This window comes from Molothrus ater, chromosome 3 (genome assembly GCF_012460135.2).
Source record: "Molothrus ater isolate BHLD 08-10-18 breed brown headed cowbird chromosome 3, BPBGC_Mater_1.1, whole genome shotgun sequence".
NCBI classification, from domain to species: domain Eukaryota; kingdom Metazoa; phylum Chordata; class Aves; order Passeriformes; family Icteridae; genus Molothrus; species Molothrus ater.
The window spans coordinates 11,946,198-11,964,527 of record NC_050480.2 but is presented as its reverse complement, the minus strand read 5'-3'; the positions used below and the strand labels follow the sequence as shown (position 1 = coordinate 11,964,527).

Sequence of the window (18,330 nt, the reverse complement as noted above, 5' to 3'; positions counted from 1 at the left end):
GGAAGGCAGAAGAACACTGGATCAAAGCTTCCTCCTGAAACAGAGTGGGAACTCACACAAGCATTTGCCCACGTTTCATGTTTTATGAATTCAGGTAATCTGAACAGTATGTCACTGGGGAAAGGCATTAAAGCATTTAGCATACATTCAGACAAGTTGGTTCCTTTTTTTTTTTTCTCTCTCTCTGTCTAGACAGCTGTAAAACAGGGACCTGAGATGATGTGCAAGATGATTCTCCCATTAAATACTTCAGTCCTTAATGCTGGCTTCACACCAGTGCAGTTAACAAATAAAGATTCTGCTAACAGTTCATTACCACAAAGCTCATTCTTGCTCAACAAAAGCAAGTAATGACAAAATGTATTTTCTTTCTAAATTTATTTTATCAAAGAAAGCAAGCATCAAGATAGTAAACCACATAGAAAGAATTATGGAATACTTCTTTCTTGTGCTCTGATGTGTTTCAATTAAAATATGCAAATATTAGTGTGTTTTTCTGTGACTTTTTGAATAGAAAATTTAGAAAATGTTGATATGAACACTATTAATTGATTTTACATTTCCTAGCTTCTTCTTCTAAGGGTTTTCACTTTATTTGTAATTTTGTTCCATCCAAGCATTAGAAAAATCGTGAGATCAGATTATCTTTCCCTGAAATGTAGCAAAAACTGTAATTAAATCTCTGCTCTTTGACATCGGCAGTGAGTAACTGACATGGATAATAAATTTCTCCTTCAGTTTTTTTAGTTGTGCAAGGGATGACAACAGTAACTGCAAGTGGAAGATCTCTTCCACAGTTAAGCTTTGGCAGGGAAAAGCAGAATACCAAGTGATGATGCAGCAAAAGGTTTATAGATTGTAATAAAGCCACCCAGCCTTCCTTCACTGCCTGTTGTGTTTAGAACAGAAGGCATAGCTTCTCCTGGTATGAAATAAGCTGAATTTAGAACAGCAGGCTTCCTATATTTTCACCCCAAACACAAAAGTTGGCTGTCCAGGGGTGATGTTTCCAAAGGCTGCAGCAATGGAGGGTGGTCTGAAGCAATGGCACAGCCTGGGGAAGGAGAATTACCCCAGCAGCTCACGGAGAGACAGCGGCACAGGCACTGCTCTGCCTGGCTCCTCCACCACCACCATGGAAACAGGAGCCCTGGGAGAAGCTCCTGTGGCTGCTCACCTTCCACATGCCATTTGTGGGAACCCAGCTCAAAGGGCAGAGGGGGCAAAAGAAGACTGACACAGCCTGAACTGCACGTCTGCCTGAGGACAAGCTTTCTCATGTGATTCTGCTGGATCCATCTTGGAATGGACCAGAGGCCTGAAGTGCCACCAACCCCTCCTCTGAGGAAAAGCCCTGTTCCAGCCCACTGATCACAATCAAAGAATGTCACCTGTGGTAGGGACATCTGGGACTTGCAAGTCCAGCTGCAGGAACCAGGAGGCCTCCTGTGATTGCTCCCTGCCCGACCACCAGCTTGCTGACTCGTCCAGGGCTGCAGGGAAAGCCCCACATCACAGCAACGGCCCCATTCAAACATTTATTCTTTGGGATAACTGCCTGGATTTTAAATTTCTTTGCCTATGTTGGTTACTTGCCTTAGTGGTTTTGAACAGTAGTCCTCTGTTCCCTGAGAGAAAATGCATAGACTAATTTAAATGCATTAAGCAGCATACTTATTTTCACGGCCTGCCCTCAAGATGCTGGAAGTTACACAGAAGTTCCTATAATGTAAATTAGAATTTAATATCCATAGAGCTGCACCTTGAGAATATACCCTGGAGTATTTGCTACCAAAGGATGACTTTTACCTTATTCAGTAGGTATTTTGGTACACAGAATGGTCTGTGTACCACTTTCACCTTAGGGATGTAAATAAATACTTTTATAAGCATGCACTATTTAACTTATATATCACAGCAGATCCTAAAATCCATATTTTCCACTTGCAAAAAAAATAAAAAGCAGGTTAATCCAAATGATGCAACAAAAGGTAGAAAGCAACTCCTGCCTAGATAAAATTTCCAAATGCTTTGGCTACACTTAATCATAACCATTTTCTCATTTTAAGAAATGAACTTATTTAAGCCTGGTCTTTTGCATATCAAATGAGGCAGCACACAATAAAAGAAAAACTGGAGAAGCTGTGAAATGCTGAACAGCTTTCTTGGTAGCAAAAGACACAGCCTGCTCGTCCTTAGGTGATCCTGTGATTTCTGCCTTCCCCCCTTCCCTCCCACATTCTTGTGCTCTACGCTGAAAAGTGTCACAGAGTCACCTGCAGGAGCTTAATGAGGCTGATTTTAGGAGCACATGGGATGGGTTAGCCCCTTGCTAGCCCAGGCAGCCTGATTGCTACTGCTGAAGAAGGTCTGGATGGTGAATGCATCAATTTGCCAGGTTGTTATAACTTGCTAGAGAAAGTGAAGTCTCCGTGTTCTGCCAAATTTTCTAGGTGAGACTTACAACCAAGCCAAGAATTCTGGTCCTTCCCCAGCCACAGAAAGAGAGACACCCCTTGATTCAAAATTCTCTCTTCTGGTCTCCATTACCCACAAGTAACTCCTCTGAGTTTAGACAAAACATAAAAGGTGATCTCAGTGTGATCACTCAGTGTGATCCAACTGAGTCAAAGGAAGTGGGACTTGCCTTTTAGCCTAGAGGGGCAAACTGGAGAGGTTTTATCATCATCCATTAGGTTGGTTGTTGTTTGTGAAATAAGCTGGTGCTTGTGTGTTTAGGTCACAGAGCAGCAGCATTTGTCCTTAGGAACTATCAATGGAGTCTTAACAAAGAGAAAACCAGAAAATCTTGAATGCACTAAGTAATTTAGTAAATACGTAATTCAGGGCTAGTTTTCTCTACCAATTCATGAAGAAGCAGTAGATAGCTGCTGTTTTCCATGGACAGAAAACTTTCTTTTCCAGGAGTGTCAGCTCTGGTGGCTTCCCTCCACCCTAGAAGCTTTAGCTTTCCATGATCTCCAGAGCTCATTATGGGTTTAGCTCATCAAGCTCTGTTGTCCATACCATGGTTCATGCTCTTAAAATGTGTCTTTGCCAGCATCTCCTATAAAAATGCTTCCCTCCAATTACTCCAAAATAAAAACAGGGCCAGTAATGGTGCTTTTTTCCCCTCTGTGACATCTTCTAGTTCCAGAAGTACTTCATCCTCACAGCTGAGTTTCCTTAGGCTGCACATAGGTTGGGTTTGAGAGCAAATGATGAACCAAAGCATTATGTTTTAGCTTAAACCCTTCAAAAAAGAACAAATAACTGATGATGAATTTTCAAGGGGATTGTGCCTCAGGGTACAGACATGAAGCCTCTTTTGCTTGCACAGGGTAACACAATCAGATCAAGCTTCCTATATATATAATGCCCAAATCAAGCCTTGTTAGATCAAGATTCACAAATCTACTTTGCCTCATAGTAACAGCAGGAAACTCAGAAACAGAAAAGGAGAGACTTAGTGTTGCTTCTGACTGTCTCTACTCCAAATTAAGCTCTTTCTGTGCAGGTTGAGGATGACACAGCTGCTGCTGAGCATGTCAGATTGATTTTTCCAGGTGTGTGCCTGCATGGGACTGCTTTTTAATTTAGTAACTGGAGGGTTAATTAGTTCTGGGAGTGTAAATAAGTTGGTTAAGCAGAAGTCCAGAAGAACTGCCACGTTCCAATTGTCTAAGGCCTAGGAGTAGACTAAACATGTAGCAAAAATAACCAATCTGCTTTCCTGAACACCTATTTGCTAAATTGACATGAAGCCAGAGTTGTGCAGAAGTTGGAGAGCTGCTGGCAACAAGATGGCAAGGCTGTTCCTCAGACCTGTGGGATTCTGAAAGGGTTTTCTGTAGGAAAATTCAAGTTGCATGTTTAGTAAGAGAAGCCTCTGATATTTAGAGCCTGTAAGTTTATTTCATAACTTCAAACATTTTATTTAAGAAGCAAAGATCCTTCTCCCAGAACATACTTCAGGAAAGTTGTTGCACCATATGACAGTCTGCAGAATGGTCATTTCATGTTTTGTCAGCAACTGAAGGAATTTAGATGGTTGAGAAGATAATGACAAACTAGAAAATGGTTCAAATGGGCTCTCACTCTTAAAAGAATAAAAAAAGGCAAAAGTATTCCAATGACAATATTGCCAAATTAAAAAAAAAATCAGGTGAAACCCAAAAGATTTTGTCTTGGTTACTAAAACTGGAGCTTCATCAGAGAGGTCAGATCAACACCTCCATGCCCACATTTCCAAGTCACACTAGTATTTCCTTTATGAATCATGGTCATTAGTGTCCATTCTGGAAAGTCCTTGACAGTCCAAATAGAAAAAAATTGAGAATTGCCTGGATACTCTGACTGAAAAGTATTTGACGTTTTCTGGCAAAATACATATATTTAAAGGTCTCAGCAGTTTAAATGTTTGGGAAGATACTAAAATGCATAGTGAAAGCAGGAAAATATAAATGAATTATTTTTCTTTGAAAACCAGAAAATTCAAAAGCCTTCATTCACTTTGAAGGAAAATATAAGAGAGTTAGTATTCTTAGGGAGGACTCATCTCTGATTTAGCCTAGAATCATAAAACCATTAAGGTTGGAAAAGACAGATATTTCACAGGATATTCTGACTTGGAAGGGTCCCTCAAGGATCACTGAGACCTCTAAAATCATCAAGTCCAACCTTTGACCAAACACCACCATGTCAAGTAAACCTGTGATGTCCAGTCATTTCTTGAACACCTTCAGGGGTGGTGACTCTACCACTTCCATGGGCAGCCTATTCCAATGCCTTAAAACCCTTTCTGGAAATTCTGACATTCTCCCTGGTCCAAACTTGACCTCCCCTGGCAAACCTTGAGGACATTCCCTCTTGTTCTATTTGCCTGGGAGAAGAGGCCAAGCCCCACCTGGCTACAGCCTCCTTTCAGGAGATGTTCTGCGGATAACCAGTCTTTCTGTTAAAGGTTGAGGCAAAGAAAGCATTAAGAAATCAAGAAAGCATAAACACCTCAGTGTTTTCCTCATCCTTAGTGCCAGTATTTCCCCCTGGGTCCACTAAAGGAGTGAGATTTTCCTTGGCCCTTCTTTTGCCATTAATATATTTATAAACCCCCTTTTATTTCCTTTCACAGCAGTGGCCAGATTGAATTCTAACTGAGCTTTTGCCTCTCTAATTTTCTCTCTACATGACCTAATGACATCCTTGTATTCTTCCTGAGTTGCCTGACCTTTCCAAGGGTCATAAACTATTTTTTCCCTGGGTTGCTGAGAAAGCTCTGTGTTGATCTTCTTACCCAATAGCTCATCTTTCAGCACATAAAGACACTACTTCTGTGCCTTTAAGATCTCCTCCTTGAAGCCTTCCTGAACTTTTTTGTTATTCAGGAGTCTTTCCTAAAGGACTCTCTGAACCAGTGTCCTAAGCAGGCCAAAGTCTGCTATGCCCTGTGGGAACCCAGGACATCCCTCTGGCTGTCCTGAGCAGCCAAGACCCCTGCCAGGGGGCTCAGAAGCCCTGGCACAGAGCCCAAGATGCCTGTGGTTTTGATTATGACCCATGGAGCAAATTACCAACCTTATATGAAGATCAGCAAGCCCCAACAGTTTAGGTAGAATAATAGTGAAGTTATCACGGGGTGAAAAAGTAGATTTTGGGGTTTCTGGAATGGGGATTCAGCGGGGCAAGATGGAGGGATCTGGGCGTGTCCAGCCTTTCTCCTTCTTCTTCTTGGCCTCCATCTTCTGCTGTGATGTTGGCACTTTTGGATTGGTTTAGAGTAGAAGCTCACTGTCTAACACAGGTGATAGGTATTGGAAAGTAATTGTAAACATTGTACACATAGTTTTTAGGATAAAGACATAACACAGCCCCTGGGGCAGGCAGAATCCCTCGGACTGTCTTGCTGAGCAGACCTCGGCAGGTCAGGAGGAAGAATTTTTATAGATGAGATACAATAAACAACCTTGAGACCGAGAAATGAAGAGCCCTGACTCCTTCTTCAAGCGTTGGGCTGTGAAAAGAGACCTTGGAACTCTTCTCGGGGTCACTCTGACCAGCTAGAGGCCCCGGCAATGCCCAAGATGGCCTCTGACCATCACATTTCCAACTTGCAATCAACTGCTTCATTCCCTAGGGATAATTCCAAAGACCACCATTGCCCTCCAAATTCTGGGCTTTAACACCCATCCTGTTCTCAGAAACACACTTAGGAATGATGTATTAGTGATTAAAATCACGAGTGCAGCTATGCTGGACTGAAGAAGATGCTGTTTTTCTTCAGTAACACGTTCAGGAAATATTGTCACTCTTCATTTTTAGCCTACTCAGTTCTAGGGGAGCACACACATACACTACATTGAAGTGTCTCATTTGTATACATCAGGCCATCCACATTTTACCATATGGAGGTATCACATTATTAATAGCTGTTTTCCTTAAATAGGCTACAGTTTGCTTAATCTTTCTTTCTGTGCATGATCTTGCAAGAGTAAAAAGGCTTTCATACAAAGGCTGTGTTTTTATATGCAAATCTATTATTTGATTACCCACTTTTTTTGTCCCTACGTTATCATGAATATTTCTGATGAATGTTTTATGGGCTAGGTTTAGGATTTGTGAGCTATTTCAAATTTTATCTGTTTGCTATATCATCTGCAAATACCACAGTTTTGTTGATGTTGATTGGCCTCATTTACATATTTATCACACTTTTATTTTCAAGGAAATTTTGCTATAAACTTACTGTCCCCATTTCTCCTCCATGTACTACTAGTAGATGGATGTATTTTCAAATTGAGTCCATTTCCATAGATAATTTTTTGGTTAACAATAAATCACCACTTAGAAACATCCCATTCAATGCCTTTATACACATCTGACATATGGTTTCTGAGTAATTAAAGATAACAGAAGCAGCTCACAATGCACTTTGCAGCCCACTTCACAGTCCAAAGTGCTCAATGATTTTCCATTAGGACAAGGCTAAAACGAACCCTCACCACCTTCTTGCTAAATCCCTTATTCATGCAAGAGTACAAGGGAGAAGGGTAGGAATGATGCAGAGAAATGTCCTTTGGAGTTCTGCCATTGCACACACAGCACTGAAAAAGGTACTGCATTTTAAGTATATTTCCTCACTCCCACTCAGACTGCTCCTGGGTGAACAGCCTATTTGTGATCCCCTCCTGTCAGGGTGCAAGTGCTGTTCTGTTTCTAAGCAAAATGGGCTTTGTCCATATATGAGATATTTCAGAAATATCGTACATGAGGCAGAATAGTTCAGGTTGGACAGTGAGGATTATAATTTTTGGTGCTAGCACCAGCTAAGCCATAGATTTCCTGTTGTTAAAGAGAAGTAGGAAACATGTCACACAGGGTTTTCCCTTCTGGTGGTGGAGCTGCAATGCCTCCACAATAGCATACTAATGAATGTAAGATACATCTGTTCATCAAAGGTGCTCATAATTGTACCTCCAGGCTGATCACTAAAATTCACAGAAATGAGCTGCTTACACTCTTTGTGTACTAAGATTTTTGGATCTATCACCTGTAAGAAAATTCTCTCATGCATCCTGCCAGCTGCCTCTGAGCATGCACAAAACAATCCTATTTAGTTAATTCATTAGTGAAGAGAGAATTAGCTGACCTGTTATTAACAGGAGCTCTTTCCTCCCTAATCTTTCCAACTGCTTCATTCCAAAACTCACAAAATATTCAGTTTCCTGTGGTCTTCTGCTATGGCACTGTATTTATTAACTGCAATGACACTCCATGCTCAACCAGCCCATTGACTGAAGACTGCCCGGTTGCTGATATGAAAATGTATTTATGACAACATTGTTCTGGAAGGTGTCAATAAAAAAAAGCATTCCATTTTTTTACTTTAGACAGAAAGATAAAACTATATGAAGCTCAGTGATAGGAACTTGCTAACAGGCTGTAAAAGGAGTTGCAATCAGAAAGTGCTGCTTGGAGTAAAATAGTTGTTTCCTAGTAAATATTAACACAATACATACATTTTCTCTAGGTCAACAAGTCCTGTGAAAGCTCCTTTGGGAATGACTCTCATCTTGGTGAGGACAAATCTCCTGAAAATAAAGAAAACAGGGTGGTTACTTACTATTCACAACACAGGACTGCGAAGTAGCCTTGCCAGCACAGGAGAAGCCTTTCTCACAGGCACAAGGATGGTCTTATGGCTGAAGGCTTTGGCATCTAAATACAGCTGTGACATCCAAAATTACAGCACAGCACTGGGGCTCCTCAGGGGAAAAAGCATCATTAGTAGTTGCCATTTCCCTTTTTGCTACACGAGGAAATCCAGACTTGCAGCTTCTCTGTTTGCTGAGAGGGAACAGCATCTTTCTCATCTCAACTGCTCTTCTGAGTGATGCTGAAGCACAGGATGAAGCAGCCCTGTGGAGCCAGACTGGGATGAGGTGCTTACTCAAGGCTGTAAAGTGCTCCATCCACGCTCATTCAGGAAAATTCCCTGATCTGCTTGCTGCACAGATAATTTGAGGAGTCAGCTACTGTCTCCCATCATTGCAACTTTAATAACTTTATGGCTTCTCACAGTCTCTCTTCTAATTAGTTCATAATATGCTACAAAATTGGGACTTTGGAATACTTGATCACACATGCACCAGGACAACATTTTTATCATTTTTAAAAGGTACAGAATATGCTTTATGAAGAAAACCCATTTGAAATACCCATTTGAAATATTTGAAGTGTAAGGATTTTTGTTAACCTAGAATTATCTCCTTTATTCTCAATTAACAAAAAGGACTAGAAAAAATTCTGATAGAACTCAGCAAATGATATATAGGGTTTCTACTACTCAGAGAAATAAGGTGTCATCTGCATGATTGTTTTCTTTCACATGTTTAATCATTGATAAGAAGCTAGCACAAACAAATGCATATGTTAACCTGACCTGCTGTTCACAAGCCATCAGATAATATTGGTTGCATTGAGAGACAGTCGTTGAAAAGTTTTTTTTTCCTTTATTTTAAAAAACACCCTCCCAAGCTACACACATGAACATGTTACATACCTACATCACCCCTGGGATTTAGTTTCATAGTCTATTTTTCTGTGGAAGTGGAGATTAATTTTTTTCTGCATTACTATGGAATTATTTTATTTAGTGAGCATATCTGCCAGACCACCCCTAATTTTCATCATCTCAGAACTGGCTTTGCATGGCTGTTTGGTTGTAAGGTCTGCAGGAGGACAGAAATGAGAACTCAGCCTGCTATTACCTGCTGTTCAGTCCTGCAAATTTTAACACAATGCCTGAAAACTAGAGACTTACTTCTTTACCATTCACATAAAGTATTCATGCAATCCTCATCTATGTTTTATTTCAGATAATTAGCTGAGAATTTTACTGCGAGATTATCATGTTTTAATCAAAATTTTAGGGGAGAAAACCTATTGTTCTCTCAGAGTACCTACGTGACAAGTTCACATTTTTTAATTGTAGGTCTTTAATAGAATCTACCCCCTTATGAGTTAATATTTACTTAAGCAGAAAAAGTCAATGCATACCTCACCTAGTTCCAGAGATGTCATAGTGATTACACCAGGAGTGAACTTGGTCCCACACTTTTTAAACATTGAAATTTATGGTATTCTCAGTTGTGAAAGATGATGAAGTCAATTTGGTATTTCATTATTCTTGTACTATCGTTAATGTAAATCAGAAAGAGCTTCAACACACTGTCACACAAGAATTACAGTATTGAGATCATTATGCAAATGTTAGAAGGATAAAAGAGCTTCCAGAAAAGGCCTAACCTGGATTAGGCAATTTGTAAAACCTGACTGAAAATGGGGCTGGTGTAATGCATGCAAAGCTGTGGCTGTGCTTTCAGAGTGGATGGGTACAATGGATCCTTGCAGAACACCCAGCAGGCTTAGTGCTACAAAGCTGAACCATCAGGAAACCCTTTAACTTTGATCTGCTTTGAAATCTCTCTCAAACTCTGCTTTGTCGAAATGCACGCCTAATTTCCGAGCCCTAAAAAAAGGGCTTTGTCTGAAAAGCCACCAATCATTTTTTTTATGGCAATGTGCTAAAATGAATCCTCTCTCTGCAGTCACAGGTCATCAGGACGTTTGCAATTTTTAATTAAACATTGGCCTATGCTGTGCTTCACCACAACAAGAAGTTATAGTCTGATGCAGAAACTAATGAAAAGGAGGGAGCCTCATTCATGGATGGGGTTACTGATATGAGAAAAGCCTCATCTGCATAAAACTAAAAATCAGACCTTGAGTTTCTTTGTTGAGGATCCTGATATCCTGTGTTAATAAGGTGCCAGAATTCAGGATCCACGTGTCTAATGCCCTGAAGCAGTTAAAACAGAATTGAAGTTTAATAGCTGAAATCTCATATTCCACTTAAAAAAAAAAAATTAAGGTTAATTGTTTTTAAACTTCTCTGCGTGAGCTGTAGAAAGTCAGACTTAAAGGCATAACTAACAGTGAAAATTAGAATCAGCTACTCATTGAATTATCAACTGTATAATGAATAGAATCTATTATAACTAGCCAAATCCTTTAGTGTCAATAAATCTCACCAATTAGTCTCCAAGAATCAATCTGTACTTAACATGAGATACTGGCTGTTCAGTACCAATTCTTTCTGAGCTACATGGAGAAAATAAATGGAAAGCATTTCCTAGGTTTTGTTTCTGGCACTATTTTAGGGTCAAATAAATGAATACAGCCCACCTTTGCTCAAGCATGTTTCATGTCAAGAGAAGCAAGTAAAGAAAAGCTTCCTTTAAAAAAATGTGTACTTGAGACAGAAATGCAGTGTTTGGTCCTAAAAATTTATGTTGGCACTTAGTTACCAGCAAGGAAATCATTGAAAGACCTAAACATTCAGTGACTGGTGTGGAATTGAAAACCCAGAGCCAGGTGCCCAACGCAAGGCATGAGAAAGTCCCAGTGAGAAACTCCAGTGTTGGCGCCACCAAAAACTTAATAAATGACACAGCAGGAAGCATGGAAATGGAAATAAGCCCCAAATGGTCACATGGTTATCCTGCATTGTGTGAAGGCAATATTCATAGCTGGAAATATAAAAATGGCAATATTAGTCACTGTTATTAACTAGGTAAAAGGATAGATTTCAGTCTGGCCCATTGCTTCAATGATATCCAGAAGAGGTTTCTAAATCCTGACTTAAATATCTGTTGAAAGTGATTATTGAGAAAAACTCCTCAAGAGTCCCTCACAGGTAGGAACTGAAGCTATCTGCTCCAGTTTTACAATCACACTCATACTTTCTATATTTCTCTGGACTGAACATACAAAATTCCCACAGCTTCTTTCCATTTCTCATTTTTAATTGTTTTACATATCTCTATTGTATCACTTTCATTTGTCCCATGAATGGGTTTGAGTAAACTCCTCTATTATAAAGCTACTAAAAAAAATGTTACAACTTAAAGCTAGACCTGTCAAGATGAGGACAGATCTCCTATAGATTTGTTTATTTATATAGGACATTTTAACCTGATGTTTAAAACAGTAGCATCTTGGTTAATATGAAGCCACTGACACAGATGACTTGCACTTTATACCACTATGAAGAACAAACAATAGAAATGCATCTTGTTTCTGTATGGCTGTGTCCAGTACCACAGAAATATCACAGTGACAAATTAATCTCAAAGCCTGTAGAGGACATAATGCAAAGAACAGAAATTAGCAGGTACTGCTAAAATGTTCTGGAATAACCCTCTAACATTTCCAGTTATGAAGAGATTTATTGATCTTTTCTTAAAATAGAGTCTTCTTCAGCTGAAGTAGTTCAGACAGGAGGAGCATAAGACACAAAGGAAAAAAAATCTTCAAAAAAATTAATGTTCTCTCATGCAGCCCCACATGATTCCAGTGATAGAAAGGAGATTGACCTCTTAATGAAAGGATGGAGGACTGGATATCCTTATTCAAATACTTGATGCTCAAGGTACGGGTGATTAAAAGGCTTGTAAAATCAGAAGATTAAAAAAGTGGACCTATACAGGTAATTTCTGCTAATTGTCTCTGAAAAAAAAGTGCAAAGGAAACCTGTGGAGTGAAGCCAATGTAGCTACACTGTGTTTGTGAGGTTAGCCATTTGTGTTCAGAATGGTGCATTTGACATATTCATCAAAAGAATTCTCAGACCCTGGTCCCACAAGTTTTTCTTGAGCAATTAATAAGGTGCTCTTTGGCACAAATTTTCCACCAGAACTTGCTCCCACATTGCTTTTGTGTCCCCTCCTCCCAGCTCCCTTCCTTGTCCCTGCCACTGGCAATAACCTTGCACAACAAAGAACTGCACTGATTATCAGAAATTAGACTGGTTTAAAAAAAATAAAACAATTTCTGCATCATAAAGCCTGGCTGAATTTAGGTCTTTCAAAACACTCGTTAAAACACATTTCTTAGATCTACTTAAGTCACACACAGTTAATCAGAAAAGTGTGTGCATTGTAGAATTATCTTCTCTGCCTCATGTAAATTGCAAATTCTTGACGTTAAAATGAACGATATCAAGCAGATACTATAAACTTTATAACTTAAAGACCAAAGGAAAATAAAAGAAAAAGCCAGAAAGATTCAGTGACCATAATGCTAAATCACCAACTTTGGTTCCAAAGAATTAAATGTGATAGGATTTTGAAGAACATTTTTACTTTAATCTCTGAGCTAATAGACTGATGCTATCACCTTCTAATCCTCTGCTGCAATGTGCATTTTGTCAAACAAAGATTTACAGTGAAATTTAATTTACTCTCTGTAATTCTTTTTGGTTGTTTCTTTGTTGTTTCTTTGTTTTTTCTTCTTGCTTTGGAGGTTCCTTCACAGGCAACAGAAGAATTTTTGCTTTACATCAGGGGAAGGCAAAATGATTCTATGACCTATTTAACGTGCTCTTGATTAAATGCACAAATCAACAAGATCCTGCATCCTGGTGGGGTGGGTTTTTTTCTGTTTTTGCTTGATTAGTCAATACAACAGTGAAGGACTATTTTGCTTTTCATGTTGTATAATAGGAGACAAATAGATACTGCAGACCACATCCCAGATGGTGTAAATCAATTGATCTGTGCCACTTTGGCCCTAAACTTCTGTCCTAATTCTCACCAGAATGAATAATGAGATTCCTTAGAGTGGAATGTGATTTAATTTAAATTTATGAAGAACATTTGTAAGCCTCCAGCTCACTGAAATGGGTTCACACTGTCATCTGACTTCACTGTGACTGGGGAGGCCTGGTTCTAGTGAACATCTCACAGGGAAGGGGCATATGTAGATATGTATGAACATTGAAGTATTTCTCTTACTCAGCTGCCTAGGTGGAAAATCTCTGGTATCTATTAAGTAGCCTGTAGGTGCTTTCAGACAAAGCTATGTTTTCCCTTTCTTAACAGCAGGCAGAGAGAATTACAAAAGTCATAAATTGGATGCTAAACATCAGGCTTCAAACCCCATCAAGCTAAATGCAAAAAGCTTGGGTTTATTTGCTTTTTAGTTTTAAAGTCTTTAGAGTGCATTCATATCATGCTGCTAAGCTATTTCCAACACTCATGAGGCTTTAATTTAAGAATGGGAAAAGATTTGTATTAGTCACCTCAATTCCATGGGATTCTGAAGTAGGGACTTTGTAAAGCTGAGTAAAGCAGGATCGTGAGGAATGGCACAGGTAGTGACAAAAAACATCTCTCACCACCCTGCTGGCTCATCTTTTCAGAGAGATATGGCATTATCTTAAGAGAAACCCAAAGCCAAGCAGAATATTTCTCTAATAATGACTCTTCGTGTAACTACAGATTCATTTCAAAGAGTGGACCCTGATAGCTCAGGCACACTTGAATAACGGAGGAAGAGCTTTGCAATTCATTTGTTCAACTGAGACATGATCTATGGATTTGAGTGTCTGAGAGGCCCTACTTCATACACATGTAAATGGATTTATGAGAGAAAGAGCATAATCGCTTGCTAACATGCACAATCTGGATTGAAGCATCTGATCACTGCATCCACCTAATGTGCTTAAGTCAGCGCCTCATCCCTTTTGAATGCTTGAGGAAGAAGTTATCTAGACAGTGCAGCTGTTTTATTCCTCTTGTGGGATAATAAAAGCTGGTAAAGGTGAGTATTCCAAGGAAAATCTAGGCAGTGCACATTTTATGAAGAAGACAGAAAATGTAGGGTTAATCTGGGAGGGAACGTGTCCTCCTTTCAGGAAGGCTACTTGGCAATCTCTTCAGGTCTGGGAGAGATGTAAAGGGCGTCTATGAAAAATAAAATATTTTGGTTTGTGAGCAATTAAATAAAGTATTGTACAGAGAAAGTAAATACAATTAGAACTGTGTTGATAAAATTATTAGTGATGTCCATCTGCTTTGCAGGTCTGAGTCTAAAAGGAATAAGTGCAGCAGCTGATGAAAAATCACTTCTTAATCTTTATCAGGCCTCCCATAAAAATCAATTTCCTTTTCTTCTTGGAATTAGATTAAAAGGATAATCAACAGTACTGATTGCATTCCTATTCTAAATTTAGTTAACACTTACCCAGTGTAATAATGCCCCCCAGCCACAAAAAGCTGCAGGGAAGCATTTCAAGATCACACCCCCAATGCCCTTTTCACTTGGATAACAACAGGTCTGTTTTCTCAGCAGAGCTGTGATGCTGCTCCCACAGGCACACAGCAAATTTGCTGTGGGATTTGTTTTTCCCCGAGGACCTTGCTTAGGTCAGCTAATTAATTGCCCACAGTGCCAGTAGGCAGCTAACAGCTGATAAGGAGAGATAAGGAAGCAGAAAACTGTTGAGAAAAAAAAAAAAGAAACCCACAAAAAAACCAACAAAACAACCAAGCATCTAAAAGACTGTAAAAGTGGTCAAGCAACGGGCCTGTAAAGCTTACTCTCCCTCCTCCCTGGGCTAGTTTTCCAAAGCCAAGGCATGTTTAGTCTCAGCACTGATAGCCTTTTCATTTCTGGACAAAGCACACACTGTCCTCAGTAGCGCTGCCTCATCCCCCAGGGCACAGCAGATAGCTTCCTTCTGAGGTCACACGTGCAGCCAGTTAAAAATAAAGTTCCAAGATGCTTTTAAATAGCTCTGCTCGAATAAGGTGGGAGGAATCTGGATATGGAGGAACAGGAAAAAAAAAAAGGGGGAGATGGCAAAACTCCTAATCAGAAAAAGGAATGCAACACCAAGACTTTTACTCATTAATGGTCTACACATATCGTAGTTATTTCAGTGTATTTAGCTTGTGTTGATTTACACTGAGGCAAAGCTGGACATGCACAAGAGTTGTGATTATTCAGACCAGCTGCCTGTGTGTGTTAACTGACTTTGTAAAGTCCCTGACAATCAATTCTGTTGAAGATTTAGGTGCAAGTAGCAGTAGCTACACAATGACATCAGGTAAAGCAGGCAAAGCAACGTTGTCTTGGCAGGAAGGATCTCCTCCCTGCTTTAAGCTTCCCCAGAGCTGTAGCAAAGCAAAGCTGGAGCTCTGGATTCCTCTACAGTATATACACTCAGAGAGAAGAAGGGTTTGCTGCTGAGCACAAATTGCAACAAACAAGTCCTCTTTAGGCCTCTGAGCAGAATCACAGTTATCATGTTTGCATCTGGGAAGAGTTTAACTGCTTGGAATGAGTTACCACAAAAAAGACCAGCAGTAAGCTTGAAAGCACAGCTAAAATTGCTTCTATTAATGTCAAAGGCATGCTGTGAAAAGTGTTCTGTGCAAGACAAATAACACCAGTGAATGAAGTTATCCTGTCTTGGTTACAGAGAGCCAGGAAATAGAGATTGCTTTATTTTTACAAATAGCTGTACTTTTATTAGTTTTGATTATCCTGTAAGACACTATGTTACTTTTAGAAGAGCACATCCTTGTTCCTCACAGCTTACTTACAGGGGGCCTTTGAGAAATGTACAGCATGTGATGAATGTACAGCTTCCTTAAAACCTGACCTTGATATCTGCAACCATCTTTATGGTGAGGAGGAGCCATGAAAAATTCATTCACTCTGAGCAACATTCTTGGTGATACATCTATTTATGTTAATAGCTCTAAATTAATATCTCTGCATATTTTCCTAACAAAAGGAGCATTGTACAAGTACTGGGTATTGTGTTCTTGCAAAAAGAATGTTTCACTTTGTGTTCTTTCCCATGGGCAGCTTGTCAAGGCAAATACAGTTCTGGAAAGTGTCCACAGTCCAATAGATGAGAAGCTTTTTAGGTATTGTCTTCACAACTTTCTTCCCCTCTTTTGATTCAGTCCAAGAATAGCCATCCTGCTCACACACAGCCAGTCACTTAGACTCTTCCTGTCCCAAGAATGAGTCAAAAAAGATCTTACTTCACAGCAGGGAGAGAAGTGGGGTTTGTTCATTGTCTGAGGTCATACCTGAAAGGTGACAAGTGTTCTTTGTGTGTAGTGTTTCTGCCTCTAAAACTTCGGGACTTTCTATGTTGGCAGGGCCACCATACATGATGTTATTTTCGTGGACTGAGACAAATCCTCCAGGGACAAAATCCCTTCAGTGTCAGAACTCAGCACATCCCTCCAGGTGTCCAGAGTTGCTGAGGACACCGCCGGGGGGCTCAGAGACCCTGGCATGCAGCCCAGAACACCTGGGGATTTGATTTTGACCCCTGGAGCAAGTTGCCAGCTTTGTATGAGGATCTGAAAGTCACAGAGGTTTGAATAGTATAAGAATAATAATTTTATCACAGGGTGAAAATGTAGATTTTAGGATTTTTGGTATGGGAGTTATAGGGACAAAGATGGAGAACTTGGGTGTGTCTAGCCTTCCTTCTTCTTCTTCTTGGTCTCCATTTTCTGCAGTGATGTTGGCACTTTGGGATTGGTTTAGAGTAGAAGTGCACTGTCTAACACAGTGATAGGTATTGGGAATTAAGTGTAAATGTGTTATACATAGTTTTTAGTATAAAAGGACGACACCGCCTCGGGGGTGGTCAGAGTGCTCATGGCTGCCCTGCTGAGCAGATCTCGGCTGGGCAGAAAGAAAATTTTATAGATAAGAATTAATAAACAACTTCAAGACTGAAAAGTGAAGAGTCCAGAGTCATTCTTCAACAGCGCGGGCCGAAACAGAGACACCCTACGCATCTCGGGGCTGCAATTATCAACAGCAACCCGAGACTTCAGTTCTGAGCTGGGTGCCTTAGGAAAGGTAAAAGAGAAAAGGAAGCTTTTCTGCAGAACTTCCTGCTGAACCATCACTGGATAGGAAAAACACCAAATTAATTATTTGTACCTGTGTCACTTTATCTTGATAAATTCATTAGAAACAACTAGAGTGCTTTTATCTCCTTTCCCATCCATATCTTCATAGGCACTATACCTGTGCTGCTTCATGGGACACAGCTGAACATATCCCAGAATATTAATGAAACAAATATCCCAGAATATTAATGAAATAAAAAGAAAGACACTCACTGTTACATTCCCTACTTAGCACACAGTCTAAGAAGTAGCAGGGTCCCCACCAAATATTTGGATTAATTTGGATACATGCAAAGGCTTGTTTGAAGTTGTAATGAGACATCAGATACTCCCAGTGCCAGAGCAGTCAGAAACCATTTAAGAAACAGCACTGAGACACTGAACTCCTCTTTCCTATCTGAATATAAGCTTTGCAAAAGTAAATATTCTCTCTGCTATCTACTACGTGCTGTATTTTCCAAAGAGCAGTGTGAGTGTCAAACACAACTAACTCAACTGGAATTCTTGGGAAAACAGCTTCTCTGGAAGGAGGGGTCCCAGAGGCAAACAGCACCTACTCTGCTCTTCCCAGGGCACCAGACTTGTGCTGACACAGCTATCCTGAAATGCAGAAATATACTGGGCCTGTGCCCCATGCTCCTGCTTCTCCAGCACCATGGCAAGGGGAGAGTTTACTTCTTTTTAACTACCAAAGCACACATTTAAATTTTAAATGCTTAAGTTTTGAAATAACACTAAAGTGACAAAGCGGAAAAAATCCTCAACTTTGGTCACTCCAACACCATGCAGAAAAAGGAAATCTCCTCTGGTCATGCCTTCCTCTAATCTGAATCTCTGCTGCATCTTTCAGGGGCTTGCTCTTGGAATTGCTGCTGCATGTGAAAGGGGGTGAGCCACAAAGCACACCGAGAATGGGAGTAGCCATGACATTAAAGTGAGCAACGGGTTCCTGTAATTGTAAAAGAGCTCACAGTCCTCTCAATTTAATGCACTTTGCACATTTTATTCAAGTCCTGTAAAAATTCCTGCTCACTGCCATTGC

General features: G+C 40.0%; 1 protein-coding gene across 1 annotated transcript in view; it reads right to left on the bottom strand.

Annotated features, from left to right (window-relative positions):
• Positions 1-18,330, bottom strand: part of FSHR (follicle stimulating hormone receptor) — an 80,322-nt gene that overhangs the window by 42,440 nt on the left and 19,552 nt on the right. The window contains exon 2 of the mRNA XM_036380588.2: positions 8,016-8,087. Coding sequence (XP_036236481.1) covers positions 8,016-8,087 — 72 coding nt within the window. The remainder of the gene's footprint in view (positions 1-8,015; positions 8,088-18,330) is intronic.